This window comes from Typha angustifolia, chromosome 6, assembly GCF_048772165.1.
Source record: "Typha angustifolia cultivar Huaian chromosome 6, ASM4877216v1, whole genome shotgun sequence".
NCBI lineage: Eukaryota > Viridiplantae > Streptophyta > Magnoliopsida > Poales > Typhaceae > Typha > Typha angustifolia.
This window is the reverse complement of record NC_133244.1, coordinates 8,787,141-8,814,870: the sequence shown is the minus strand read 5'-3', so window position 1 is coordinate 8,814,870 and position 27,730 is coordinate 8,787,141. Positions and strand designations below refer to the sequence as shown.

Below are 27,730 nucleotides of genomic sequence, written 5' to 3'. Positions count from 1 at the left end.
AAGATGGCTTGTGGCTCGTATATGAGACGCGTGTCACGTAGGGAAACCAACAAATCGCATTAGTTTAAATAAATAATTAATGAAATCCAGCAGTCCACTAAGTAAGTAATTAATCCCGTATCAGCTGGCGTGGCGGGGAGATAAGAATGCGCGACTTGGTTAACAGCGACAGCTAAACCCACCCACGCCACCCACTAGAACCTTCGGGAAATTGGCGGCCCAAATGAAACCCAAATCAAATCCACCCCAAATGAGACCCCGCCAAAGAAACCAATCAGCGCGCAGCATTTGATCGACCCCTCTCCGCCACAAGCCGAGATGCTTAACCTACACGTGGCGGCCCCAGGCTCACCACTTCGACGGGAGGCTATCCATCACCGCCACGTGTCCGCTTGCTCTGGAGTCCTCTCGGAGGGGTGGGGGAGTGGGGAGGGTAGAGGAGCAGGTCGCGAGGAAAAGCAAAGGAGACGGCTGCGTCGATTTCGCAGGGGTCTTCGCGAGGCGATTTGGAGGTGGATCCGGCGAGCTTTGGAGATGTGCGGTTTGGACTTCGAGCGCGGTGAGATTTCGGGCCTCGGGTTGGAGATCTTTAGCTGCTTCGAAGATGTTTGATTGGAACGACCAAGATCAGGTTTCTTGTTCTCGATTCCTCTATTTCAGTTGGTTTTCGTTTCTAATTCTTGGTGGGTCTCTTTATTGATGTGTTCTAGGGTTTAATTGGTTGGATTTTTTTGTTATCAAATTGGTAATTTTCATGGGAGGAACTGTTGTTTTGTTTATTTAGTTGATGGTTTACTGGAATACGCGTAGATCTGTGTGCAGAAATGGTTGAGTAGTTTATTAGTAGGGGTACAAAGTCATCGATTTTAGATTTGTGTCGGTAGTTCATTTTTTTCTTTTAAGTTGGAGGAGTAGATGCTTGATATTAGAGTTCTAAATTTGTATGTAATGTAGAAAGAAACATAGGGGTTTCTGCCGGTCTAATAGTTTCTCCATTAAGGATGAGTAACTAGTTAGATTTGTCACTATAGAGTTATCATTGATTGAGGGTGGTTGAGGTGAGTATTCAATCCAGTTAAGTGTTCAATGTTAAGTTAAGCTCCTTGTTGATTTAAGGAAGGGCCACGGTGTATCCTTGGTATCTTCCCATGGTGTAGATCTTAGAAGCTGGGGCATATAATATGTATCAACTTTCACATAAACTTGGATACAATGAAACATCACAAAACTATAATAAAAATGTTTAAAGGAGCTTAAAACTTGGTCTGAGATTAGAGATGCAAAGCTATTTCAGGAAGAAGTTCTTATGAGGAAGAGAGGATGGTAGGAAAATAATGGAATCAAAGGAGAAAAAACTTATCAGGAAGAAGTTCTTACTTTTAGTATGATGACAATTCGTCGATCATCATGGAATGCTCAATTTCATCCATAATTGGGATCCTTTACGAAGCTATATTACTTCCCAAATAATAGTAGCTTCAGTCTCTTTTTTAGATCTATATCAATTCCCAAAAGTTGGTATGGGATTTAGCTATTTGAAATTTTAAACGTTTATAATTATGAAATTGTTTCCAAGTTCCAACACTTCTTTATATGCTTTAAAGTTTGGGAAAGATAAACTATCACAAAGTGGCAAATTGGGAATAAGGTCTTTATTAAAATTATGCGATAAGTGAGAACACTTTTCGGATTTGAACCTCCACTTACCAACAGTTTTTTATATCTCTAGTGCCTTTCTATAGTTTGCTTAAAAGCAGAATCTGAGAGTTTCTGCAAGTTGCTTTGATAAATCATATAAGGTTCCACCTAAGCCCATGGAGGAAAGGAGGTCAAGTGAAAGATAATATCTTCTTGCATAATCGTTCTAATAATGCAAGTATTCAAATCTAAATATATTCATGCTAGTCTTCCTTTCACCTTAGGCTGTATATTTATCCATGCAAACTGTAGTAGCTTAAAGTTCTTTCTATATCTACGAAGAAAATCTAAAACAAATGAAGTATCAAAAGTTGTTCTAATTGGTCTCTAATTTATGGAGACATGTTTGGACCACTTCTTGGGACTTTTGCAGCCATTGTGGTTCGGTCTGTAATTTGGACTATGTTATGTTCTTTCAAGGTTGATATAACCTTCTGTCAGATGTAATCTATAATCTTTGTTTTGTCCATGTGCAACTGAACTAGATCTGTTTGATGAAACCAGATTGAGGTGGCCGAAATTATTGACACCATGAATTTCTGCATGGGTTTAAATAAAAACCATATCTAGCTAGCATAAAGTATTGAACCATATAAGTTGCATCTTCCATGTTTGTCAATGATGCAAAATCTATATGATATAGATAACTCCATCTACTACTGCTTTTATAAGCTTCACCTGCGAGTGTCCCTTCTTCCCTTAGTTTTGCTCTAAAGTATGGCACCAATGGAGGGTTGGTGGTTCATTAATTGGCCACAGAACCCTATCATTTTTTACTTTAATCTGTACAGACTTCGCAGGATGTAGTACATTCAGAAATCATTACTTTGTTTTGGCCATTGCTTTTCTACATTTTCGATGAGTATCTTTTCTAAGTTTCTGTGTTATCCGTATTTGATTATAGTTCTTGTTTGAAGAGACTGCTGTGACTTGCACTTAGGGAACAGCTCCTTAGTCCTTACTAAAGAAGGTGCAACTACTAAAGTCACTTACTATTATTTATCCTTACTTGGGCTAGGAATGTATAGCTTGATTTTGTTTCTTAATTATTCTTTCCTATCGTTACTTTAGCTAGGAATATATAGCTCGATTCTGTCGCGATGGCAACAATATGTCATGGTGATCAGCTGGAAGAAAATAGTCAACCTATTTATTTTTGTCTCTTTTGCTTTCTAATCCTCAAGGTACATATCATGCTTTTCTTTCATGTTCTTAAAATTTCAGGTAGGTGAAACAATATGGGCTGAATTCACTGAAACAGAAGACCATATTGTGCCACCCTATCCCAAGGGCAATGAAGAGAATATATTCCTTAATTTTGGAGATTATGATAAAAAGCAGAAAAATGTTGAAGCGGGTAATGATTTGGGATCCTCTGAGCACACTTCTAGAGAAAAAATTGATTTCAATGGGTATAATATGGAAAATCAATCTGCCTTTCAAGCAAATGAAGAATGTTCTGATCCGCAACTTGACATGGAACCATGGCCTGATCTTCCTTCTTTAAATGCTGCACTTGATAGAAGTTACAACAACGAAAGTGATCAGGATTCGATGGCAGCAGCATATATGGATGACTTCAATGCTGCATCCAACTTAAACGAAGTTAGAAATGATATAAGAGGTAGAGGTTTGCGTCATTCTAGTGAAGTGTTCTGTTATAAAGATGTGTCATCTTTAAACATATCATGTAGGTTTTTAACCCATCATACAGTGCAGCTAGATGGTGAGCCAGACGTATTTTGTCATGACCATGAAGACAAGGAGAATGAAAGTTTTCTTGACTGCGATTGGGCTAATATTGGAGACTTTGATGATCTTGACCGCATATTTAGGTAAAACTTACCTACTTTGGGTTATATTTTTTATCTCCTGCTTGCTGTTGTGGTTTAGGCCATATTTTATTAGCGTCACCATTCGCAACTCAGTACTACTTATCTGACAAAGAATAACTACTTTCATGATTTGCAGCAACAACAACTCCATATTTTGTAATGAAATGGTTGGAAATAGCGAGTTCCTGTCTGCATCATCAGATGTAATCAGTGGCACTGCGCAGTCAATCCCCTTACCTGTATGTGCACATCTAAGATTGTTACTAGTACTGTGCTATGTGAATATGATAACTTCATATCTGATTAGTGGCATTACCTTTTGCTCACAATGAAGAAAACATTTTTGAATTGTTTCTGATCTGCAGGATTTGCAGTTAAACAGGGAACAATCTTCTGATCATGGTTCTTCCACCTTCCACTTTAATAAAATTTCTGGTGGAAGAAGTAAACAAGAGGAGGAGGTACATAGGCGATTACATAGATGTTTTTCATTTGTTATCATAGATTTTCTTTTGCTACATTTCTTATTTACTTTGGCAGATAGCCGATGGTACTGTGAAAGGTGGAGAGCACGCTGAACCCAAAAATCATGTTACTAGTGAATACTCTGGGAAACCTAGCCAGTCCTCAAAGAAGGTATTTAATTGTGCATCAGCACATTAACATGATCCAAAAGAGGAGCAATTTTCAATATCCCGTTAGAAGCAAGAATCTCTACATATAACATCCAATTGCCTTGAAGATTCTTACATCTGTACTAATTATTCTAAAGTGGCATATGAAAGATTCTGTTAACTCACATCTTAAGTGGCATTGCATGACCCAGTTTATATACGCACTTCATATTTGTAATCATCTATGTAGGGTGATATACAAAAGAAGCTACTAAAATCACGTAAAAAGGATGAAGAAAGATGGAAGAACAAAGTTTCCCAAAATGCAACTAGTTCATTGCTCCATAAAAATAACCAAGGCCAGCAGTTTGCAAGTCCAAGTATGCATACACCGGTTAAGACTCATTTGCAGCAGAACTTTCAATCCCCCCCTGTTGGTCGACATATGCAAGTTGCAGACGCTGAGAATATGATAGAACTGGGCCACTCTAATCAGTTTTTATTGTCTGGCTGCGGATATTCGTATTCTTTTCCTGCCAGTGCAGTGATGCCAAATGTTCATGCGGAAAGGAGCCAATCAAAACCTGCTTCTGTTGGCTATAGGACATTTACAGATTCATCAAAGAATTCAAATTCCTTAGAGAAGTTGTCTGACGTGCCTTCAAGGCCATCAATGATGACACCTCAAGAAAAGATTGAAAAGCTGAGGCGGCGACAACAGATGCAGGCAATGCTTGCAATTCAGCAGCAACAACAACAATTTGGCCATCAAGGTTCTGGTAGCGACACTTTAGTCCCTCAGGAATGTTCACCAAGAAAACATAATATGGATTCTTTGACCAGTTCTCTTGCTCTTGAAGATGCTATAAATAATGTTTCATCATCAGAGCTGAGCAATCTAGCAGTTCAAGATGAGTCTCAGAAGATCTCTGTTATGGTTGATGATCCCTATTTAGAGGAAACAATATACTATCAGCTTCAAGATGCTCTGGGAAAGGTATATTGTCACTACTTACTAGAATGGGTTCTTTCCAAACATGCTGCCTTATGTATTTGTCATTGCATTTCTTTTGATGAAGGTCGTTCTTTTACTTTCTAAATTGTAGTGTTTAACTGACAGTCAATCTTTTGTAAGGCCCTAAAAATGGTTTCTGATCTACAGTTGGACAATAGAGTACGGCTCTGCATTCGTGATAGTTTGCTTCGTCTAGCTCAAAGTGCCATGGAAAGGCAAAATGCTAGTGACAGAAATAGTACTAACAAGAGTAACAAAGATGAAGATGACTCTTCAGAAATTGACGAAACAAATAGAAAAAAGAGGTAAGTGACGTATATACACTTAATCTTAAATGCTGGTAACAAGTAATTCTCACTCCTGCAACTTTTGAATTGTTGTGCCCAAGTAGGCATTAACTTTTACAGATTATGTTATTTATTGGGTAATACTGTCGTGCTATATATTGATACTTAATTTTCTATCTACTTTTGTTATTCACATCCTCTTGTATCAAATTAGAAGAATTACCATTCAGTAGCAATTTTGTGCAAAACCATACTTATTCTGAAACGCTGTCAGAGTCTCCTTAGAAATTAACTTCTAAAATGTTGTTAAAGGGAGATGCAACATCTAAATAGGATGTTGATTTGATTGTCCACTTCTTGAAATGCCAAGAATTCACCAACTGGATTCTAACATTAAGAAATGGTCTCAGAAACTGTGATGATTTCAGAAAATTACTGCTTACTTTTTGTAAGGACACTGAAGTATTAATAACATGGTAACTTTATATGGCGCTGCTTATTTGCTAGTTTGCATGCTGAGGATTCTCTATCTTTGCTATCTGATGGCTTTTCATCAAAATGGCAATCCTTCAAACTCAGAGCAGAACCGGCTGCTAATATATCATTATAGTTCTTCAACCGATTGACATTGCGCAGTAAGTTTGGGAGAAACCATTAATAGGAGGACAGATCTCTGACATTCTAGATCATCCAATATTTTCTTACTGTGTAACCATGGTCTACTTGGCCTTGTAGAGTTGTAGTTCAACATGTCCTTTAATTAATGCAGGATTTCACTTGACTTCACTTTATTGATATTTTCTTTCCGTTTTTTGCCCTTAAGTTCCATTGTGTTGTATCATATTCCATTTTCCCTATAGGTACTGGACGTTTCCTTAACTGTCTGCCAACTATGCTTGCAGTTTGAACCTATATTCTCGTGTTTGTATGCAAATGAAAAGTTCACCTTAATCTCCTTTGTTTTTGTTCCCAGATGCCCTAAAATGGGTGATGCAGAAACAGATACCAATCCCATAGACCGCACTGTTGCTCATTTGCTCTTTCACAGGCCTTCAGAAAAGCTTATGACACCTATAAAGGAGGAATTACCACCATCACCTGTTCCATCTCATCCTGGTAAGTTTCCCGACTTCAATTTCTCGTTAAGCGATGCTGCTGGCCACTACATGTATACTCTCAAACTGTAAAAGTTTCCCCGAAAAGATATCCTTTTTTCTTTTGCCCCCTGAGATTACTAAGTCCTTCATGCTGGATAATGGGCCCAGATCCAAAAGTGTCTACAAACAATCATGGAAGTACATCTGAGGAAAACTGCCAAAGCATCGAAGAGATGGAGGTGCAACCTCCATAATGAATAATGAAGTAAGATGTATTGAGAGAAGATCTACTGTTTCTTTTGTCCTTTAAAAACACTATAAAAATGTCTTATGAACTCGACGCGACTCGTTTTCTGCTAATGAGTTGTCTTTCCTCTGCAGACAGTAGCAGCCGAGATTAACAGAAATGGGCACATTGTAGAGAAGCAGCTCAACTGCAGAGATGAAGCTCATGGTCTTTCGTTTACTATTTATCTCAACTCTATGTGATTATCCATCTAAGTGAACTCTTATATTAATTCCATCCAGACCTTGAACTGGATTATTGTTATCAACTTCCGAGTTGGCGAAAACATACTGTACACTAGTTGTAACTTAACGTAGTCCTTATTAACAATAATGTTTTAAGTTCTTTAATTAGCTCCCGTTGTTATCAATCTGCATGTGTGTATGCTTCAAGTTTTACTAGTGACACTGGTGGAATAGTATGACATGGATATTATGCACATCAACTATTTGCAAACTGCACCCTTATATCGTTTGTAAAATGAATGAAGAATACTCATAAGAAAGATATGCATTTTATGAGTTAAATTTTATATTAAAAAAAAATCCACTCAATTCCAAGTTGCATGAAAACTTATAAATTTATTGTTCTCCTTGTGGACTTATTAATTGCTTTTGAAAGGGTCAGAGATGAGAGTAACTTCCTGGATCCTTCCTCACTCCCACTTTGGTAACGCCATCGTCGAAACTGGAAGAAAAAAATTCTACAATACCACTTGCTTTCGTGCAAGGAACAAGTAAACTGGATCATATCAAAGAATATATAAGAATTTCCACCGTGACCGAGTAAGTCCTTGGCGAGGAGAGGACACATTGGATGCCACTTACCAGTAAGTGGACAACCATGAAAGTCCTTAAGGGGACTACACGACGCAACGTGAAACTCACCCAGGCTGGCATGGAAAGACCACAAAAAAAAAAGTGCAACTCACCGAGACTGGCAGAAGGGTAGTGTCCTATCAAAGCCCACAGAAGGGAACAGTTTTGGTCGAGTGTGCCTCCTGTTCACTGACCGGGTTTGGATTCTTTATGTTGTATTCTTGTGGATTATGGAGAGATTCCTATGAACTTCGGAGGCTATTACAACTCTCTCTCTCTCTCTCTCTCCCTCTCTCTCTTTATATATATATATAAGTAACGGTTGAAAAGAAATTTTCTTGATTTGTATTCAGTGGTTGGGATGGATTGGCCACGGAGGAGATTATAATTTATAAAAGCAATTAAATTTTTTTTTGTGTGTGTGTGTCAGAGAAATCTATCAAAACTATTCCACCTTTTATTTTTATTATTATTGAGTGTTACACATTACCTATATAAAATTAATTATCTAAAAAAACTACTTTGAATTAATTTTCACCTAGCATTAGCTCATGCTTAAAATAAATAAAATATCTATATATATATATTAAAACACCTAAAATAGTTCATAAAATATATATATATATATATATATATATATATGATGTCTTAGAAGTAAAGTAAAGTAAAGTATTGGGTTTAAGTGATAAATTTCAATAATTATAAAGTGTGAATCATAATAAAAACAAAACGTACTTGGGGTCCCTACCACAGACCATGGCCCTCTAAATCTCTAATAGATCCATGTACCTTCTCTATTTGGCAGGTAAAAGGTTTAATGTTCCAAATATATACTGTGTTTCCTCCTTCCAAGGACATTGGACAAGGACAGGAATTGGTGAGGCCGATGGGAGTGAGATTTCCTAGCTATTTCCCGGCCGCCTCTTTCCCAACGCATGCAATCACGGGAGATAAGACTGATGAAGATAGTAAGTCGAAAAGGAGACCAAAAGAAATTAAAACCGAAGGATATTATTTTGTCTCAGCTGCGTACTTTGCAACCAACGTTTAATAAGACGTAACGACATAAGGTAAAACCTTTTGCAATGTCCGTATGCTCTTGTCTTTCCTTCTACTGTACTCAACTTTATATACATACATATACACGTAAATAAGAGATTTTGAAAGGTTATTCGTGCAAAAAAGAGTTATGAGTATAAAAAGTATGTGTAGAAGTTAAGGGTGTTAAATGCAAATTTTATATATATATATATATATATATATACAAACAAATACTATATATGCTCACCCATTTAGTCGCCGTACGTACGTATGCCCGCATTCCCACCCTCTTATCCTCGCTCGTCGTAACTTTGAAACCTATTATAGAATATAGACTGAATTGCTCCTGAGGAAACTTCCTGGAACTTTCACTTCCTCCCCATCTCTTTATATAATTAACGACTAACTCCTCCCCCTCTCACCACCCTCGAACTGGAAACTCCCACTTTCTCCTCCTCCGCGACCATGAAGCTTATCCCCACCTTACGCCCTCCCTTCTTCGGATCCTCCTCCTCCTCCTCGTCGTCGAAGAAGAAGAATAAGAGACCCAAAAAAAACCGACCCGTTTCCCGTACGGATCCGTCTTCCTTCGCATCTGCTGCCACCTCGCCTTCCTCCTCATCCGAATCCGTATCCACTGACCACCTTATCGGATCCACCCCCAGATCGGTCCTGCCGGCCACGCGGCGCGAGCTCGAGGCCATCCTCCGGCGGCTGACGCCGGCGGAGGAGGAGGTCGCGGCGATGCTGGCGGAGGCGGAGAGCGTGAATCTCGAGGAGATCGCGGCGCTGGACGTGGGCGCCGCGGACCCCGAGGAGATGAGGGGGGCGTTCGAGGTGTTCGACGCGGACGGGGACGGGAAGATCTCGGCGGAGGAGCTGCATGCGATGTTGGTTAAACTCGGCGACGAGGGGTGCTCCCTCGACGACTGCCGCAGCATTATCTCTGGCCTCGATAAGGACGGCAACGGGTTCGTGTGCTTCGACGCATTCGTCAGGATGATGGGAATGGACGGCTGCGATTGACTCTACCTTCCTTAAGTTCGTGTTTCCTGTTTGATGTTAAATACTCTTACTATTAAGTGGTCACGAAAGGGCGGGAGGAGTTGGGACCGGCGTTTTGTTTTGTAATCACCTCGTCGCCCGTTGTTCTTGAGGACCACCGTACCAGTTAATAGTTGGTTGTGTACCTCTTTTACTCATTTTAAGAGTTTGATAGTATGGCCCGTTAAATCTTAAGAATAATTCTTTTTTCCTTATTCTAAAATAACAGTCAGATACTCAGATATAATTATTTTATTATTTTATTAAAATCACACACGAAATTCATTAATAATTTATTTTTAATATCTATCCAATCAATCTATTTTATATAGAAACAAAGAATATTTATAACGACTTTATAAAATATTAAAAAAAAATTGTATAAAAAGGTGACATTTGCATATTAGCCTCCTTAAAGTTGATATCTACATTTGAGCCCTCAGAATATCTAGTTTTGCATGGACACCCATCAAAATAAAATCTAAGTAACTATTAAAGTTAATTAATTTAGCTATAAAAAGACAAAAAGCATCCTTATCTTGTTTGCATGTATGCCTATGACACACAAATATAAATTTGGAAGCTTATATAAGCATAGAAGAATATTTTGAGGGAAGAAAATTTGTATCTTTATTGTATATATATCCTGATGAAGGAAGCCCTCATGATCATTTAACATACTGTACATGAAAACTTAGTTACAGTTGACAACCAAAAATTATACAGCAGAATAGTTTCAGCTCGATAGTTCATCCCGTTCCCCCATGGATTGCGATGAATGCAGACACATTGAAGCCGCTTTTGCACCTGGGATGAAGCGCTGTCACCTTTCTGGAATCGATCCGTATGAGGGAAAGATCGAGGGCATCTTTTTCTATTAATTAAGATAGGGAGCTATTCAAAATTTCCCTTCTATCGGCACCCCCCGGAAAAGCAGCCTTTCAACTATCAATTACCTGATCAACGATAGTTCAATCATTATGACAATGAGCTGATGTATCATCATCGTCGTCGTCGCCAAAGGGTGAACTTGCACCAAAACATTCTGTTTGTATTGTTCCTAGATCTGATTCCACTGAATTAGAGTCTCGCTGCTGTTCATATTCACTGTTCCTTTGTACAATTAGAACATCCTTTTTCACAATATTTAACAGAACTCCGTTATGGGTCCTTTCAGGTTGCAAGAAATCGCCGTCAGAAACCATAATGCTAGTAGAAGGACTAGGAGGAATTCCACTGATGCTAACCTCATGTGCTTCAGAGCCTGTGTTTTCTGAACTTTTGTCGGAAATTACAAATTCAACGCTATTGTGGAGAGGATCTCTGCCAACAAAATCCGCCACCATGGGATTGGAATCAGTTGCTGATGCATCGATCTCATCTTGCATTGATGAGGACATTTTAAATTCTGATTCAACCTCAAGATTCTGAACAAAATTGATGAACTTGTTAGCAGATGCTGTCCTCATGAGAGGCCCGCCATTTCTTGTCCAAGAATACAAGTCTTTACTCTCTGACTCGCTCTCGCTGCTGTCATATACAATTTGTTGGGCATGCCGACTTCTGTTCGATAGACCGCCAACAAGACCACCATCTGCAAGGCTGTCTTCGTCGAGAGAGCCTGACGAATTCTCTCTTGCGATTGAATTCCATGACGGGATCCTCCTTGAAGGACGGAACCTAACAAAGTTGGTGTTTCCTTGTGAAGCAGCTGCTCTTTCAGCTGTCCTTTTTAGCCTGTGCATGTGGTTAAGAAGCGCGACGCATTCGTCTAATGCAAGTTCAATTGCACAATTTGTCTTAATTGCAGAGAGCTTCTCCCAAGTGCATCTCCTGCCTTGGTTGGCAGCCTTTTGGAGCTCCACATAGGAGGGGTTCTGTATGATCTTTGAATACTGAAAAATGAGAAGAAAAACAAAATCTCAAATTAGTTTATTCTGCCTGCAGTCATCAAAACTTTAAACTAGAGAGCAAAGAGTAAAGATAAAAGTGTCAAGAACCTGAGCAAGTGTGGCAGGCATAACTACTGTGACATCACCCTCCCAATCTTGAGCAAACAACTTTGCTATTCCTCCCAACGGAAAGCCAAGTTCCAGAATTTGGTTGCAACGATGCTTAACCTCCATCTCAGCAAGATCAGCGAGCTACATTTGATATAAACAAATGAAAATCAGCTGTCGCACAAGTTAAAAAGGAGCATAAATTTGTTTTCGTTGTCTATAAAAATGATGCAGACATGCAGGAACCACAGACATGTTTTAAAGAGGAAAAATTACTGTTGATCAATATTTCCTTGGTCACTGTGGGCCATAATCTCATTCTTCCAGACCGGTCGGAAAAAATTGCCATATTTTACCATAATCACAAGAATATGGTAGAAATTTCAGATCAAAGTCTAAGGATGATGTACAAAATAGAAGTAAAGATCATCAAATCAGAAAGTAAAGAATAAAATTCTACCTTGGCAGCAAAGTGGCCACCATAAGATCTGATCAGTTCCTTGAGCCTCAATAATGGAACTATGTGAGGATTGGCCTGGCTAACAATGAAATGATTTACATTGAACAACTCCTTCAACTGCATCATTGGCAAATCACTCTCCAAACTTCCATCCCTCCAACGGCGTGCTGAAGTGCCTGAAGCTTGCTCAGGACCCGCTGAAAAGGGTGCAAGGAAAGGAACAATTTCACCAAATCTATCCTTTGCCATCAACTCTTGAGCCTCAAATAGACCTGGAAACGCACAAGAAGCAGTGACAGCACTCCATATAAGAACATGAGGTGAAGTCAAGTAATTAAGGCATCGCGGCGGCTCATGCTTTCTGGCAGAGCAAACAGTGACGCTGAGAATACGTCCAGTCATGTCGTAAGCCTCTTGAAATGTTAAATTACTTGTGAGATGTCTCAAAAGACTCTGCAATTGCCTGATCTCGTGAACTGCCCCACGAGTCATAACCCTCTTGACGACTGTGAAAATCCCACCCAGCTGATCAAAGAACTGTAAAGAATGCAAAGAATCCTCAAAAAAGCTCTGTAGCTCAGGCCATGATCGTGTTGCTACAATAGAACACATAATTGAACCTACACTGGAACCGGCAATTATCCGAGGCAAAATCTTATGCTGAACCAACGTTTTCACTACGCCCACATGGAAAGCTCCTAATGAAGCACCCCCACTCAAGAGCAGGGCTGTCCTACCAAACCCATGCCTTGTCTCGTGCATGAATGCAAGCTTCTCCTCCAAAGTCAGCTCATTTGAATCAGAGTTACATACCATTTTCAGCTGAGTTGAAACCTCATCAATGTACTCCTTTATGAGTTTTGGCACCTAAATTATAACAGCATGGATTATATGATCACTTGAGTTTTGATATTTGTGAAGGAAACTAGACAAATGCAAAATCAATTAAGAATAGTATATACTCAACCACACAGCAGATACAATTAATTAATTAATTAATTGATCTCAAATCATCAACATGCCAAGTCTTGCAGTTCTTAAATTTTAAACATTACATTTTAAAAATGCATATACCTAAGCAAGAGCATTTCTTTTGGACTGCAGCATGCATTAATTCAAACAAAGTTACAAAGGCAGCAAATCTGGCCAAGTCTTAATTTGGTTTTTCCTAGGTATACAATCTTCCAGCTTTGATCATCTGATACTATTGGAAGACAAATATAGTCTCAATGGATTTCCAACAAAAATTAGAGCAGGGAAGCAGTATGCAGGATATTTTACTTGCTAGATCAAAATTGGCCATGTAACTAACTACTTTTAATACCTGAAGTCTTCCTTTATGCAGCTCAGGGTTGCACATATTGCCCAAGTTCCTCATCAGATCGCCGCGCATACAGAAGACCACATCTCTCAATGATCCCTCTTCCCTCCTACTCCGAAGCTCTTGAAGCTTGTTCCGTACCAACTCCTCGTCGTAAAGATCCGACTCGTTCGCTTTCAGAGTCTCCTTGTCGAGCATCTTGGCTGCATGCGCCCACTCCTCATAGGTCAGCGCACCCCTCATCATGTCACGCCAGAATTTGCGCCAATGCGCCGACTCCGCCCTTGCTCTGACGTTGGTGAACCTCTTCAAGAGGAAAACCATGAGGGTGACCATCACAAGAATCCCCTGGGTGTTCTTGGGTTGGAACCAGGACAGCGCCGGGAGCACAGCGTCGCGAAGGAATCCTGCGAGCCGCCGCCGGAGCTCCGACATCGACCGGCATAGAAGGATCCGGAAGGCGATCGTGCGTCCGACGACCGTGGAAGGACCAATCGAGAATGAATCAAGACTGGCGTCGTTGGTGATGTCCATTACTGGGGTTGCAAAGGTTCGATCTTTCCCTTCTTTAGCTTCAATTCTGATATGGTTTTCTCAATTCCACCAATAAATTGAGTTCCCAGAGCGAGAAATCACAACAACAAAAAAATAATAATAATAAAGAGGAGTTTCAGGATCCAAATCTTTCCCTTCTTTAGCTTCAATCTTGCAGGATTAAAAAAAAAAACTCTCAGACCATCAAAATCAATTTTTGATCAGAACCCAACTCATAAACTTGCTAGAAATCACTACCAAAGTCAAAAAAAGAATAGAAAAGAAGGTTCTTTCTGTTCCAAAAATCTTGGGCCAGGGAAATGAACAAAAAGGACATAGGTGTACGCTGACGAGGATCCAGATCAGCAAGAGGGAAGGATAAGAACGTAACGCAACCGAGTCTGACTTCAAATCTAAACCATCTCTTCCCAGATCGGGACAAATGAGAAACAAACAAGAGCCAAAGAGATCGCAACCAAACGCGTGCTTTGGCCCTTCTCTTCTTTCCTTTTCCAAAAGCCAAGGGAAGGGAAGAGTGACCACAACGATAACTATAAAACTCCCGCGCTTCTCTCTCTCTCTCTCTCTCTCTCTCTCTCTCTCTATATATATATATATATACAATATGTAGGTTGCGATGATATAGCGAAGTTGGTCTCTAATGGAGATTTCCACTTCTTAATGGATAGGTCAAATCATTGACCCACTTCATTGTCTTCCTTTTTTTACAACTTTTTTGTTGGATTTAGATTTATTAAGTCGATCTTGGTCTTCGATTTGAAGTCGAGCTATAAGGTTCGTCCCGTATCATACACTCTTGGACTAGCTTATTTTGTACGTTAGCTTTGGTTGGTCATTAATTATACTTAATTCACACAGCAATAGATGTTGATGGCCTGATCGAAAAATAAACAATAACACCTTTTAATGGTTCGGATGATACCCATTTGGATTGGATATTTGGAGGAGAGAGAAGAGAGTTCGAGAGTTCTTCCAGAGTAAGTAACACTGGTTGGTTGGTTTGTTAGCGGGTTTAATTAGTTGATCTTATTTTTTAATTTTAAATTTTTAAAAAGTAAATTTAATTAGATATTAAAAAGATATTTAATTACTGAATCAGAGTACTACTGTTCTTAATTTTAAACCAAACCGGCCCAAAAAGATGTAAGGATTTTCATGTTCGTCACTGATTTTAGAAATTTCTTGCAGCTGGATTACGTGGCAGTGCGTGTTTGGCTCTGTTATGGAAACATTCAGAACTTGCATCTTTCCAATTGCAAATCTGCGACTTTCTAATATAATAGAAAAATAATAATAATAATTCAAGATTGTATAAGTGTGACGAATAATATTCTTTTTGTACAACTGTTCATATTTTATCCAACAAGTGTATACAATAAAGAAAACTAGGGGCATGCATTCCATAATGGATTTTTCTTTCCATTAAATAACATGAAAGCCAACTGGAACTTGGGGGGACAATTAATAAAAATGAAGTCAAGATCTGATCAGAGAAGCTAACAGCCTGCTAGAGAATTCGACATAGCTGACATAATGAAGAACTCAGCCAATGAAAACTACACATATCATGAAGAGTTCACCCAGTCCTAACAAAAGACGAAGACTTTATTGATCTGCATTCTTCCACTGCTGAATTCTGTCTAAGGCCCCAAACAGAACCAATGAAGGGTCACGCAGCATCAGCAAGGCCTTTGCGAAATCGCCAGCATGATAGAGCAAGTGAGGGAGGAGATGATTTGATGAAGAAGAAGAAGATGATGATGAAGGATTTCAGACCCACAAAGGCCTCAAATTTGGATGTTTTAAGCAAGTCCTCCAATGGATGCCAAAGTATTCAGCTGAACGTGTCTCCAAATTGCTCCAAGATTTCTGCGGCCGGACAATCTGATTGCATGCCAAATTATATGAAGCCAACAAGAAGCTCCAATCCGACATTAACTTTTTTTGATTCCGAAGCCAAGAATGCAAGCACTTCAGCAATGCGATGTATCAAGAATCCGAAAAGGCCGACAATGGAGAAGACTCTGCGGATGCCACCGCTTCCTAAGAAGAACATAGACACGGCCACATTCTCATGGACTCTGAAGGATTCAAAGATCAACAAGACACTAGACCTCCATCCAGGAGGTTCTGAATCTGAAAAGACTTCAGTACTGAAGGTCTGTCGATCCCCCTACTGTTCTCTAAATGGTCATAAGCCTCCTCCACTGAAAGATTTATCTTTGCTCAGGCAAAGAAGCTTGAGGAATGGTCTCTCAGTTGAGACCAATACTTCAAAATTAGCAAGTAGAAAGGAACAAAGCACTCAAGAAGCAATTAACGGAGAACTATCTAAATTTCCCAAGGCTGCTTCTTCTATGGATTACGATGAGGCACGCTGTGAAGAGGAGGCTTCAAATCTATTACCAGAAACCTATTCAGATATAAGTTATAGATTTGATCTTGACCACGGTACTGACATTTCTGCTGAAGATATAGATGGTTTCATGAATTTTCTTAAATCCTCGGAATATGATCTTCGACTACAAGCTAAGGAAGATTATGGAGAGTGGGCTTCTGATGGTGAGGATTTTGCCTACAGTAATGCGAACGTGTTAGTATACGAAGCAACCGGAATGAATTGCGAAGAGGAAACCTGGTCACGTCCTAGCAATAAAAATGACCGCGATGTGAATCATGCATATGATGAGTTCTCGTTTTACTCAGAAATGATACCTGAAGATGAGATAGTTGAGAAAAATATTCTTGTGTCATGCGAAGGAAATCAATTCGTATATAAAGGAAGTAACTTAGAATATGAAGAAGTCCAAGAGCCATATCTGCTAGATAGTTGCACAAATGCAACTGTCTACTCGGAGAAGATAACAGATGCTGAGCACTTGTATAATCCAGAGATCACATTTCAAGATAGTATCGATCAGGAATGCAATGGCTTATTATCTTCTGAAGGCATTAGATTGGGAGGTGGTGATTGTGAATTCGAAGCTGAAGAAACTGACTACTTAATAAAGAATGCTGAAGAGTCGTCATCTGATTGCGGTCTCGAAGATGAGATAGCTAAGAAGCGTAATATTGTTGCTCCGGAGAGTTGTAATTTGGAATGTCAAGGTTGTAACTTCAGGCATGAGGATGAAGCAGAAGTACATGAATCTAATATGCATTCTGGTGCTAAAGATGAAGCCTATCTAACACCTGACGGATGCATTGTCAATAAAACAGTACAAAGCATCGCGATCAAAGAGGAGAATGGAGATAACGAAGTAGAAGATACCCAAACACCACAGTCTCTTCCAGTTTGCAAAGCAAAATTAATCGATCTGCGGCAAACAGAGAAAGAAGAAAGAAAAAATGCAACAGAGTGGATGACAGATTATGCACTACAGAAGGTAGTCACAAAATTGGCCCCCGCACCAAAGAGGAAGGTGGCATTGCTGGTTAAAGCCTTTGAGTCTGTAATTCCTCTAGTCATGAGTGGCACACCAATTAAAACCAGATAATAATAATGAGAAAAGATCAAGAATTAATCTTTGTTTATGAAAGGTTGTAGCATAACTTTTGCATCAGATGAATGTTAACTCTTGTTGGTGTTATCAGAACATTCAGAGGAGATTTTTCATGGATTGTGCTGAACTGGAATCAACAACTGTAGAGTTCTTTATAAAGAACAACTTTATGATCACCTTCCAATATTTGCTGTCAAATTTGTTTCTCGAGCTCATTGGATGATAGTAAGCTAATAGAGTTATATATGGAGACCTCTTTCAGCTATCCAATGATAACACCAAGGAACAAAGAATTAAAGCACCAAATTTTTGCATAGTTATGAAGCAATTATTTCATTCCATTGTTGACTCCTAACAGTATCCATTAGAATACATTTCAAGTATCGCAAGTGCAGAAGCATCGGTTTGCAATGCATTCAGCAAAAAGGCACTTTCCACAGTATGGACGACAATCCTCATCTCTCCTGCAAATCCTTCCGACTGCTTTAGTAGTTGCAGCCATGGAAGTTGCTAAACCTGCAAAAGGTAAGGTAACTATCATTAGTGTTGAGTATCAATCGCGCGCATTTAACAGTTCTGATTATGTCCGTTAAATCTTATGAATTAATATTTTTCTTTCAAATACTATCAAAACATTTTGGATGCGATTGAATTTTGAAACCCAATTCCTCCATTTTTCATATGATTTTTTTTATAAGAATCAATTAATCCCTAGAGAGAGAGAGAGAGAGAGAGAGAGAGAGAGAGAGAGACTTACTTGATGTCATTACCAAGAAAACTAGCATGAACGAAACAAGGAGGGTGGCGGTGTTCTTGGCCATTTTCTCTCTTTCTCGAGGAGGAAGACGAAGGTGGTGAGCTTTATATAGAGAGGAAATGGTTGTCATAACTTGCAATATAAGACGGTTTAATGCAGCGTATCTTTCTGCATTTATCGTGATTGCTATATTTTAGACAACCAAATCGAAATCTTTAAATCGTGATCCCCTGACAAATAAATCCACTGCTAGATGATTAGTAGCGCCAAGAACATCTCCAATGCACTAAACTCTATATTTATTTATTTTTAATTGTTAAAAACTGATTATTTATATATTTAATATAATTAATAAATTAAAATTTTAGAATAATTTAATATTAAACACATTTTAAAGGTGTCAATATTAAGTTTAAATAGTTATTTAAAGCTCACATGCTCTAATCAAGGCTTATCAGGTATGATTACATAATCCTCATAGCAAGTTGCCAAAACGTTAAGATTTTGTATCAACTTCTTAGTTTACTCTTGCCAATTTGGTTTAATCTTTGATTTGAAATCCACATTCGGTATTATCAAATTAGCAACTAATTTTTGGATTAGAGTAATTAGCGGAATCATCTGCAACGCAATCGCAAGGGGCAATTGTTAAAATATGAAAGGGTAGGGTGATAAATGCTAATAGTCATCTAACAAAATACTGATAGAGATTTTTATTTATAATTCAAACTCTTATTTTATTTTTTTTCTATAATTTTTATATAATATTTATTATTTTGACTAAGTACTCATGCTTTCTTTTATCTCTACTAATAAAATTAAAAAGGTACCCTCTAGTGATCTAATCCCACAGTAAAAACTGCTTCAAAAATGTTAGGATTTTATCTTGGTACTTTACATAAGGATATTTTTATAAATATATTTTTATACTATTTTAATTTAATCTAGGGTGTGACAGAAAAAATTATAGAAAAAAAGGGATCAAATTACAAACAGAGAATTAATTACTAAATTATAGGGCGTTATGTGAAAAAGTTCCAATAAAAAATGGGTACCAAAGGAAGCCCGATAAATTTCTGGGCCGGTCCAATGCGTATGTTTGGGGCTCAAAATGGGGAGGAAAAAGTTGCGTCCTTTATGGGCCTCCGCTCGCTCCATCTTCTTCACTTCTTGCTCTCCTTCTCCGCTTTGTTCTTGGTTTGGAGATGCCATTGCTCCGGGCCTCTTCTATAATCCAAACGTAAGGTTCTCTCCTCTCTTTCTCGTCTAGTTTCTTTACTTTCTTACGTACGCCGTCCACTCTGGCTCGAATTCGGTGCAAAAAAGCGTATATTTGGGTAACTCTTTGCTAGTTAGCGAATAGATCGTTCCTTTTTTCTTTTTTTGATTGGTTTGCGCATGATTGTTTGTTTCCTGCGGAACTATTTGCTATATGTATATAATTTATTTGTCTCTTTACTATTCTGTTTCTTTGAACTAGTAGTTTTTGGCTACAAAAGAGGAATTTGAGGGCAGGGGGTTTAGTGCTGATGAAATTGAAGGGGATAAGGTCAGAAATGCGCTATTCTAGCTCGTACGGAGCAGTTTCCACGTCCATTGATAGCAAGAAAGATGCAAAGTTTTCTAAGGGATCAGTTGAGTCTTTACACAATTCCTTTTAAGTTGCAAAGAAGTTGGTTTCTATCACTACAATTTGTTGGGTTTATTTATTATTTCTTTTTTGTGTGGTTATAGGAGGATGTTGTGGAAAACTATGCCGAAATTGAGGATATCAGGAGGGACCCTGATAGGCTTCACAAGATGACAGTAAAAGAACTTAGGACATTAACAAGGTAGTAGTTCTTTTTCCTATTGTTGAGGTAACTGTATGAATTTGATGGGCAATTGTTTTATCTATCGTCATTGTTGTGTTTTGTCACTCAAATTCTAGGAAAGTAGGAGTTTCTGCCAAAGGTAGTAAAAAGGACCTAGTTTCGGCCCTCATGTGTTCTTCAGTTAAAAGTGACGATGGTATGATTTTTTTTTTTCTTTTAATTTCTCTAAGAATCTTTGGAATATGTTTACTATTTGTCTGAAATATCTAAACATGGTTAATGCTTGGTCAGGTTCGCTTTCAATGGGTGAGACTATGCCTTCATCAGGTATTGAGAGAACAAACCCTAGGAATCCACCGTCAAAGAGGAAAGCTAAGGTTGCAACTGTTGATGATAATGCTCATAGTTCGATGACTGTTGCTGAAGTTACTAGCATGCAGAATAGAAGCAGAAGAAAGAAGCAATCAGTTGAAAGTGTCAGTGTTGAAAGTGACTCTGGAACTCATGTGACACTTAATGATTCATCTACGAAGGCAGAAGAAATAACTGGTATGCTCATTTCCATAGTAAATGAGAGAAACAGATACTATTTGTTTTGGTCTTAGAAAAATGATCTGGTTTGCATACTTTGGATTCTAGATGTGAGACGGAGCCGAAAACGGAAGGAAGATTCTGTAATAATTCAAAGAAATGAAGGAATCTTAGATCAAGTAGGTCTTCCCATGGACCATGTTGAACCATGGACTATATTTGCCCACAAGAAGCCGCAAGCTGGATGGATTCCCTATAATCCTAGGACAATGAGGCCTCCACCTCTTAGCAGAGACACAAAGTTCGTGAAGCTCGTATCTTGGAATGTTAATGGATTGAGAGCTTTACTCAGACTGAAGACTTTCTCAGCACTTCAACTGGCACAGAGGGAGGATTTTGATGTTTTATGTCTTCAAGAAACAAAAATACAGGCAAGAATCTTGTTTGAATTTTGAACATCCTATGTGGCTATCTCTTTCTCTCTTTCAAATATTTTGTTGACCTTTTTTTCTTTAAGATTGTGAACAGGGGAAGGATGTTGAGGAGATCAAGGAGACTTTGATCGAAGGTTATGACAGCAGCTTCTGGACATGCAGTGTTTCAAAGCTAGGCTATTCTGGGTGTGCCATTATTTCGCGAGTATGCTAGTTTTCTTTTTGTGTCTCCAAATGCTGATGCAACTGAATTGTTGGTTAAGTACATTCTCCGCCATCCACCATTGATTCTGGGTTGCACCTGGGGCCAGAGAAGATAGTTATTGTTAGCTAAGGAACCAAAGATGTGCTTCTTGTAAAGAAGAAATCCTGCTCTCAATTGAATTGATAATCTTACTCTTTCCCATTCTATTATACTTAAGCGACCTTGTGTTTGGCATGAAATAGAGGCATTTAATATATTGCCTTTACCTAAGTTTGCAGTATGACCCATTATATTTGTCACCAAATAGCATTTCCCTTTGATCATTCTTTTTTCTACTATTTTGGCAGATAAAGCCAATCTCTGTCACGTATGGACTTGGTATTCCAGATCATGATAGTGAGGGGCGGCTTGTGACCGTGGAGTTTGAGAAATTTTACTTGATAAGTGGATATGTGCCAAACTCTGGTGATGGTCTGAGAAGATTGGTAGTTGATCTCTTCTCTGTCATTTTCTGATTGGCCTCTAGTTATGTAGTTAATCGTACTAAAGCATCTCTAAAGATATGCTTTTCTTGACCACATCTTGCTTTCAGAGTTACAGGATTAAGGAATGGGATCCATCTCTTAGCAGTCACATGAAAGTAAGCTTACTAATTTAGACTTCTTCTTTTAAGGCAGGGATTATTCCTTTATTGCTATTTTCTCATCTATCCCATCATGCTTGAAAGACCATTAGGTTTTCCTATTTGTTCACATTCATATGACAGTTGACAGATAGAGTACTATTCTTCTTTCAACAATTCTGCTGCAGCTATTTTACTAGCTAGAGTGGTATACTGAATTGATGCAATTCTTTTGTTCTTTGTAGGAATTGGAGAAGTCTAAACCTGTAATTCTAACTGGTGACCTTAACTGCGCTCATCAAGAGATTGACATTTATAATCCTGCCGTAAGAGATACACTTTTTGAAAGCCTATTGTTGTTTACCAGTTTCTGGTAGTCAAGTAAGATTATGATATCTAGGAGAACCTTACAAGCAGTAACTTAATCACAGGGAAATCGCAGAAGCGCTGGCTTTACAAATGAAGAAAGGGAATCATTCGAGATGAACTTTTTGTCAAAGGGCTTTGTGGATACCTTTAGAAAGCAACATCCTGGTGTTGTGGGCTATACTTACTGGGGTTATAGGCATGGCGGGCGCAAAACCAATAAAGGTTTTTTTAATTTTTAAGAGTTACATGCAAATTGAGCTATTATGGTTCCAAATACATATCTTAATTACATTGTTCGCGTGGGCAGGTTGGCGACTGGATTATTTTCTTGTCTCAGAGTCCCTAGCAGATCAAGTTTATGATTCTTATATTCTTCCAGATGTTACTGGCAGTGATCATAGTCCAATTGGCCTAATACTTAAGATCTAGATCATTTCCAGGTGTGTGTGCCTAATATTCTGCTACTCTTGAATGGTTGAGCATGCCGCCGTCTTTTTGAATGCAGATACAAGTCCAGGAAAAGCTTGTATCTGTGCATTTTTTATGTTAAATGAGCTCTTTGTAGATCAAGTGGAATTACCTTGGTCATTTGTAAGATGATATCTTGGGTTCATTTTTGCTATTGCTCTCTTTTTGTAAACAATATTGTTTCCTCTTCCTAGGATTAAATGCAGACGTTTAATAGGAAACATCTCCTCCATGGTTGGATATGATTTATGTTATATGCTCATTATGGCAGAAAGATAAATTCCAATAGAATTGAAGGCTTGATACCTTGCTAAGTTACAAATCTATCATTAGTCTTGTTTAGAAGTCTGACTAATTTATTTCAAGAAATGGCAAAATCTATGAAGAAATCCATTTCTAACTCGGGAGTTCTTTTTACGTAATGAACCCTACAATTTTATTATTAGAATATAAATGTGAGATATACAGATATCGGGACGGATAAATTCTTTAGTATATTCTCATCCGGATAAGGATATTCAAAGAATCCCATTATTTGGCAACAAAGAAATTTATTCAAATAAAATAAATCTGAAAAAGTGTATGGTTATTTGCAAGAAAATCCCTACACTTTTACGTCAGTGCAATATCGGGTCAAAATGACTCATGTAGCGTATTGTCCACCGTTAGATTTCAATCTAATGGTTCGTATCTTATCCAATAAGCCTCTTAGGGTTCCTTTCTCTCGATCTCTCTCGCCGTTTCCAAAATCCATTCTCTCTCGCCCTCTCTCTCTCCTCTCCAGATCTCTCCTCGCTGACCCCGTTCTCGATCTCTCCTGGCTAGCCTTTCCTCTCGTCTCTTCTCGCCGGTTGCCGCTTCCGATCTCTCCTCGCTGAGAATTCCCATCTCAGCGACCGAGCCCGAATCTACTCCCGATCTCTACTACGGCGAACACTTGCCGGCGGCTAGTGGATTTAGAGGGCTAGGAACGGTGGTAATCTTGTGCGTGTCGGAGAGGGACAGCGGTAAAATATTTTCCCTTTTCTTTTGGTGCCCTTGATGTAAGATCATGTAATTTGTTTGGTTTCTGCGGAATCTTGTAAAGATCAATATTTATTCGATTTTTTCAAGCTCTTATGTCATTTCTTGGAGGAAGATTAGTGATGGCGGTGGATAGGCTGAATAGGAGTCGGTATGCCGAGATTGATAGGAGTTGAGTGGTGGAATTCTACTTTGTATAGGAAAATTAAACTGTGACGAGTTTGGAATTGAAAGAATTCTACTTTTAATAGGAAAAGGACACTGTGCCGTCGTTTTCTTTTCTTTGTCAGATTAAATCTTTGGTGTCTTTTGCTAGTCTTTATGTAGTATTGTAGGCCTGTAGCCTGGAGGATGCAGTTGAATTTATTTCCTGAGTGAAATTTTGAGGTTTTTATCAATCTTTTCTCAAAAGTCGATGTATCTGATATTTGTAAGAATCAACAGATTAACGAAGAGCTTCCTTCTGGCATTCGTGCACAAAGCAACGGATTAAGGTTTGACCTATCTCCTTCCACGCTTCCCTGCATCAACTAGCTTGCTAAAGATAATTTGTTCTTGGTTTCTTTAGTTGATTATGTTCTCAGATGTCATGAATTTTTTTTCCCTTCTTTGTAAAGGTATACTTGGATAGCATCAGCACTAGGAGTCCGACCGGAAGATTTCAGGGATGGAAGATTGGGGTGAGTGCTTGCATTCAGTACTTTTTGATGAGTGGTCCATTTCTTCTTACTCGTCTACTGCTTACTGGTCTACTGAATTGATGCAATTAATTTTTTTTATTGGCTCTTCTGTTTCATTTTCCTTTTCATTTGGTACTAAAGTATGATGGGAAATTTGGTTGCTAAGGCTATTTGAGAGAGGCTATAATATACTTGTATAGTTCTGCAAAACATCAGAATGTTGATGTTTTCCATGGTGGGGTGTCGGGTGTCATACAAGTATGTAATATTTTAAACTTTTTATAGACCATATACATTTGGAGAGCTTTGTTTTGGGGTATTGTTATGCTTTATTTATGAAGCTCCTCCTAATGGAGGCTCTCCAAGGAGCTTTGACAAGGAGTGGCAAAACAAATGTCATATGTAATTCTATCTCTATTCAATCCCAAGCAATGTGATATCTAAACTGGAAACTCAAAATTTTCTTCCATGAGAGCTTACCAAACTTTTGGAGGGTACTCGAAGTTTCACCTTAACTTTTTTTTAAACACTGTATTCTTTTTTTTTTAAGCATATACTCTACACTTTGACTCTGGCATTTAATTTACCAACTACTGCACTACAAACGTAAAAAATGTTAACATGATGCATGTGGACCATGTCCATGGTCATAACTCTTGTCACACAGTAACTCATTTCTATGGTTTAGATATATGCTTATGAAGTATGAAGACACATGTTACTTTATGAGAAAAAGTTTGGATGTGCATTTGTGTCATCCTCTCAGTTGTATATTGATCATGAATTTTCTCCTTCGTTTCAGAGGAGGAAGATTTTGTTCCAGCACCACTTGGTCTTGTAAAAGAGCAGCCAAAAAATAAGTGGGAAGATGAAGATGTAGAAGAGGAAGATGTAAAAGAGTCATGGGAAGACGAGGAGGAACCTGTGCAGGTGAAGTTTTCTCTTTCTTTGTAATGAAATCTTTTGCTCTCTTTTCCTTTGGTCTTGTAAGTTCAAAGCAATAATGTTAGGATAGCATGAAATTAGTGCAATGCTGGTTTTCTTGTTGGCAGAACCTGGATGTAGATGGATGTAGTAGGACTACTTGAAAGTCAAATTAGTAGTTTCAGACGATAGGCAAGGATTATACTTCAGGAAAACTAGCAAGAAGCATGAATTTTGTACTGCTGGTTTTAGTATCATGACGTATAAACTGCGATGTGTACATTGTTGTTGTAGGCACCTAAGCCAGAGGTTGCTGTAGGAAAAACTGTAGAAAAGGCTGGTGGGAAAGCTGCTGCTAAGAAAGGAAAACAGCCTGAAATCAATAGAACTGAAGCAGTTGATGAAATACTTGCGGATCCTGTTGCCGAGAAACTTCGGCAGCAGAGGTATTAATACTCTGCTTTATTTTTCTTAATCAAGAAATGAGCTAGAAAGATGCCATTCTTAAGTAGGATAAAATTGATAAATCATATTAAATGGTGAATCTTACCTAGAAATCATGGAAGCGCCTTTTTTAATCTCCTTTTAAACATTTTTGCCGTTAACTTTGTCTGATATGTGACGCATCTTGCAGGCTTGTGGAAGAAGCTGATTACAAGTCAACTGCAGAATTGTTTGCAAAGAGAGGTGATGAGAAATCTCTAGATAATTTCATTCCCAAATCTGAGAGTGATTTTATGGAGTATGCAGAGCTTCTTTCACATAAGATACGCCCGTACGAGGTTTGAGAAATATTGGATCTAGGTTGCTACTTATGTGAGGCACTTCTGCATGCACAAACTGACCTTGTTTCTTTTGTCATTAGAAAAGCTTCCATTACATCGGCCTTCTGAAAGCCGTTATGAAGCTTTCCATGGCCTCCTTGAAAGCAGCTGATGCTAAAGACATTGCTTCCTCGTTAACAGCAATTGCAAATGAGAAACTTAAGGCCGAGAAGGAAGCCAACGCAGGCAAGAAGAAGCAAGGTAAGAGATTCTATGTCTTCCTTTTTTATTGAGTATTAACATTTTGCCTCCTCAGTCACCTTGGTGACTTAATTTCACATTGTCTATGGTGAATTCTACAGGGGCAAAGAAGAAGCAGCTTCATGTTGACAAGGAAGATGATGACTTGGTTGCAGGTTCTTATGATAATATGGATGATTACGACTTCATGTGAGTGTCTTGTCTTTTGTTCTGTACCTTTGCTACCTGAGACTAGAGTGCTTGCGGCGTAATGATGATTGTTTGGGGAGTTCCGAGTTGCACTGATGCTGTTCATTAGATGTTTCCACCCTTTTGAGATTGATTTAACACTTTATAGAATAAGAAAGTGTGTTTGATTGGGCCATTTTTTTTCTCCGACTCCCTCTTGTACTCTTTCTTTCCTTCCTTTCTTCGGATCTTAAACTGAACGATGTTGTAATTTTTGGCCTTGAAGTGTCAACTACCTCTGACCTGGCCTGAAATCTAAAAGAAGATCCATCCATCAATACACAGGTGATGTTGTCGCTCTGTGGTTTCTTGTGGACTATTCAGTGCCCATATCTGGCCAAGAATTGTCCAAAAATAAAATCCATTATCTTTTTTCGCTGTTGGTAGGATGCAGTGTGGGAAAAATTTCTCTTCAGGTTCAGTAATTCTCTCACATTAGTGAGAATTGGCTAGAAGTTGGTGGGCATGTTGAAAAATTTAGGCAAAGTAAAAAGAGGGCATCCCAAAGCAATGCTCTCTAACATTAGTTATTATCAACTGGACCTTTTGGGTCATGGGAAACTGCTGTCAACTGTAACAGATCAATTTATGTCTTCCATCGATATGGGATGGTCAATTTGGTGAATTAACTGATGCAAGGTGTGATGGAAGCAATTCTAACTTAACCTTTTCGTTGGACCTAATCCTCCAAACTTTGTACCTAGCCAGGGTAGGGTGCTTTGACGTAAACACGAGTAGGGTTCTTTTTGCCAACAACTATCTACTCTTTGAAATTTATTGCAAAAAACCTTCCCCCCTTTTATATTTGCAAATTGACTATTTTTTTTATGATATATATTAAAAAAACCATATTAGGTATATAGTAATCTTTTCTTTTTCCCTTCTGACAAAAATACCAAGGGAGAAAGAGAAAAGGAGTTACCTTTCGTCAATAAGATAGAATATAATCTAAAATATTTGTTCTGATGGTTTTTTTGGCAAAAAGTTCCAAAAAGGAGATAACTTGGCTCTTGATTTGTAATTCCTGGCCAACTAAATGCCCATATTTGAGTTCTAATTGTAACTGGCCAACTACG

General features: G+C 38.5%; 4 protein-coding genes across 4 annotated transcripts; 3 read left to right on the top strand and 1 right to left on the bottom strand.

Annotated features, from left to right (window-relative positions):
* The first annotated feature begins 342 nt into the window (after positions 1–342).
* Positions 343–7,182, top strand: LOC140760990 (protein LNK2). The gene is made up of 11 exons (XM_073098134.1): positions 343–631; positions 2,923–3,322; positions 3,413–3,533; positions 3,670–3,772; positions 3,899–3,994; positions 4,074–4,169; positions 4,398–5,144; positions 5,310–5,467; positions 6,423–6,565; positions 6,715–6,811; positions 6,928–7,182. Exons 1-10 carry the CDS (start codon positions 605–607, stop codon positions 6,798–6,800), a joined length of 1,977 nt encoding a protein of 658 aa, XP_072954235.1. The 5' UTR covers positions 343–604; the 3' UTR covers positions 6,801–6,811; positions 6,928–7,182.
* A 1,947-nt stretch (positions 7,183–9,129) lies between these two features.
* On the top strand, positions 9,130–9,911 carry LOC140761466 (probable calcium-binding protein CML35). Its single transcript, XM_073098797.1, has one exon. The coding sequence runs from the start codon at positions 9,157–9,159 to the stop codon at positions 9,715–9,717; it is 561 nt and encodes a 186-aa protein (XP_072954898.1). The 5' UTR covers positions 9,130–9,156; the 3' UTR covers positions 9,718–9,911.
* A 435-nt stretch (positions 9,912–10,346) lies between these two features.
* On the bottom strand, positions 10,347–14,630 carry LOC140761659 (triacylglycerol lipase SDP1-like). The gene is made up of 4 exons (XM_073099085.1): positions 13,520–14,630; positions 12,196–13,062; positions 11,736–11,879; positions 10,347–11,630 (listed from the first exon to the last, which is right to left on the bottom strand). The coding sequence occupies exons 1-4, from the start codon at positions 14,048–14,050 to the stop codon at positions 10,707–10,709; spliced, it is 2,466 nt and encodes an 821-aa protein (XP_072955186.1). The 5' UTR covers positions 14,051–14,630; the 3' UTR covers positions 10,347–10,706.
* An 8,872-nt stretch (positions 14,631–23,502) lies between these two features.
* LOC140761034 (uncharacterized) lies at positions 23,503–26,932 on the top strand. The gene is made up of 8 exons (XM_073098201.1): positions 23,503–23,781; positions 24,242–24,291; positions 24,415–24,477; positions 25,280–25,407; positions 25,696–25,847; positions 26,036–26,183; positions 26,267–26,426; positions 26,528–26,932. The coding sequence occupies exons 3-8, from the start codon at positions 24,465–24,467 to the stop codon at positions 26,617–26,619; spliced, it is 693 nt and encodes a 230-aa protein (XP_072954302.1). The 5' UTR covers positions 23,503–23,781; positions 24,242–24,291; positions 24,415–24,464; the 3' UTR covers positions 26,620–26,932.
* Positions 26,933–27,730: the final 798 nt, after the last annotated feature.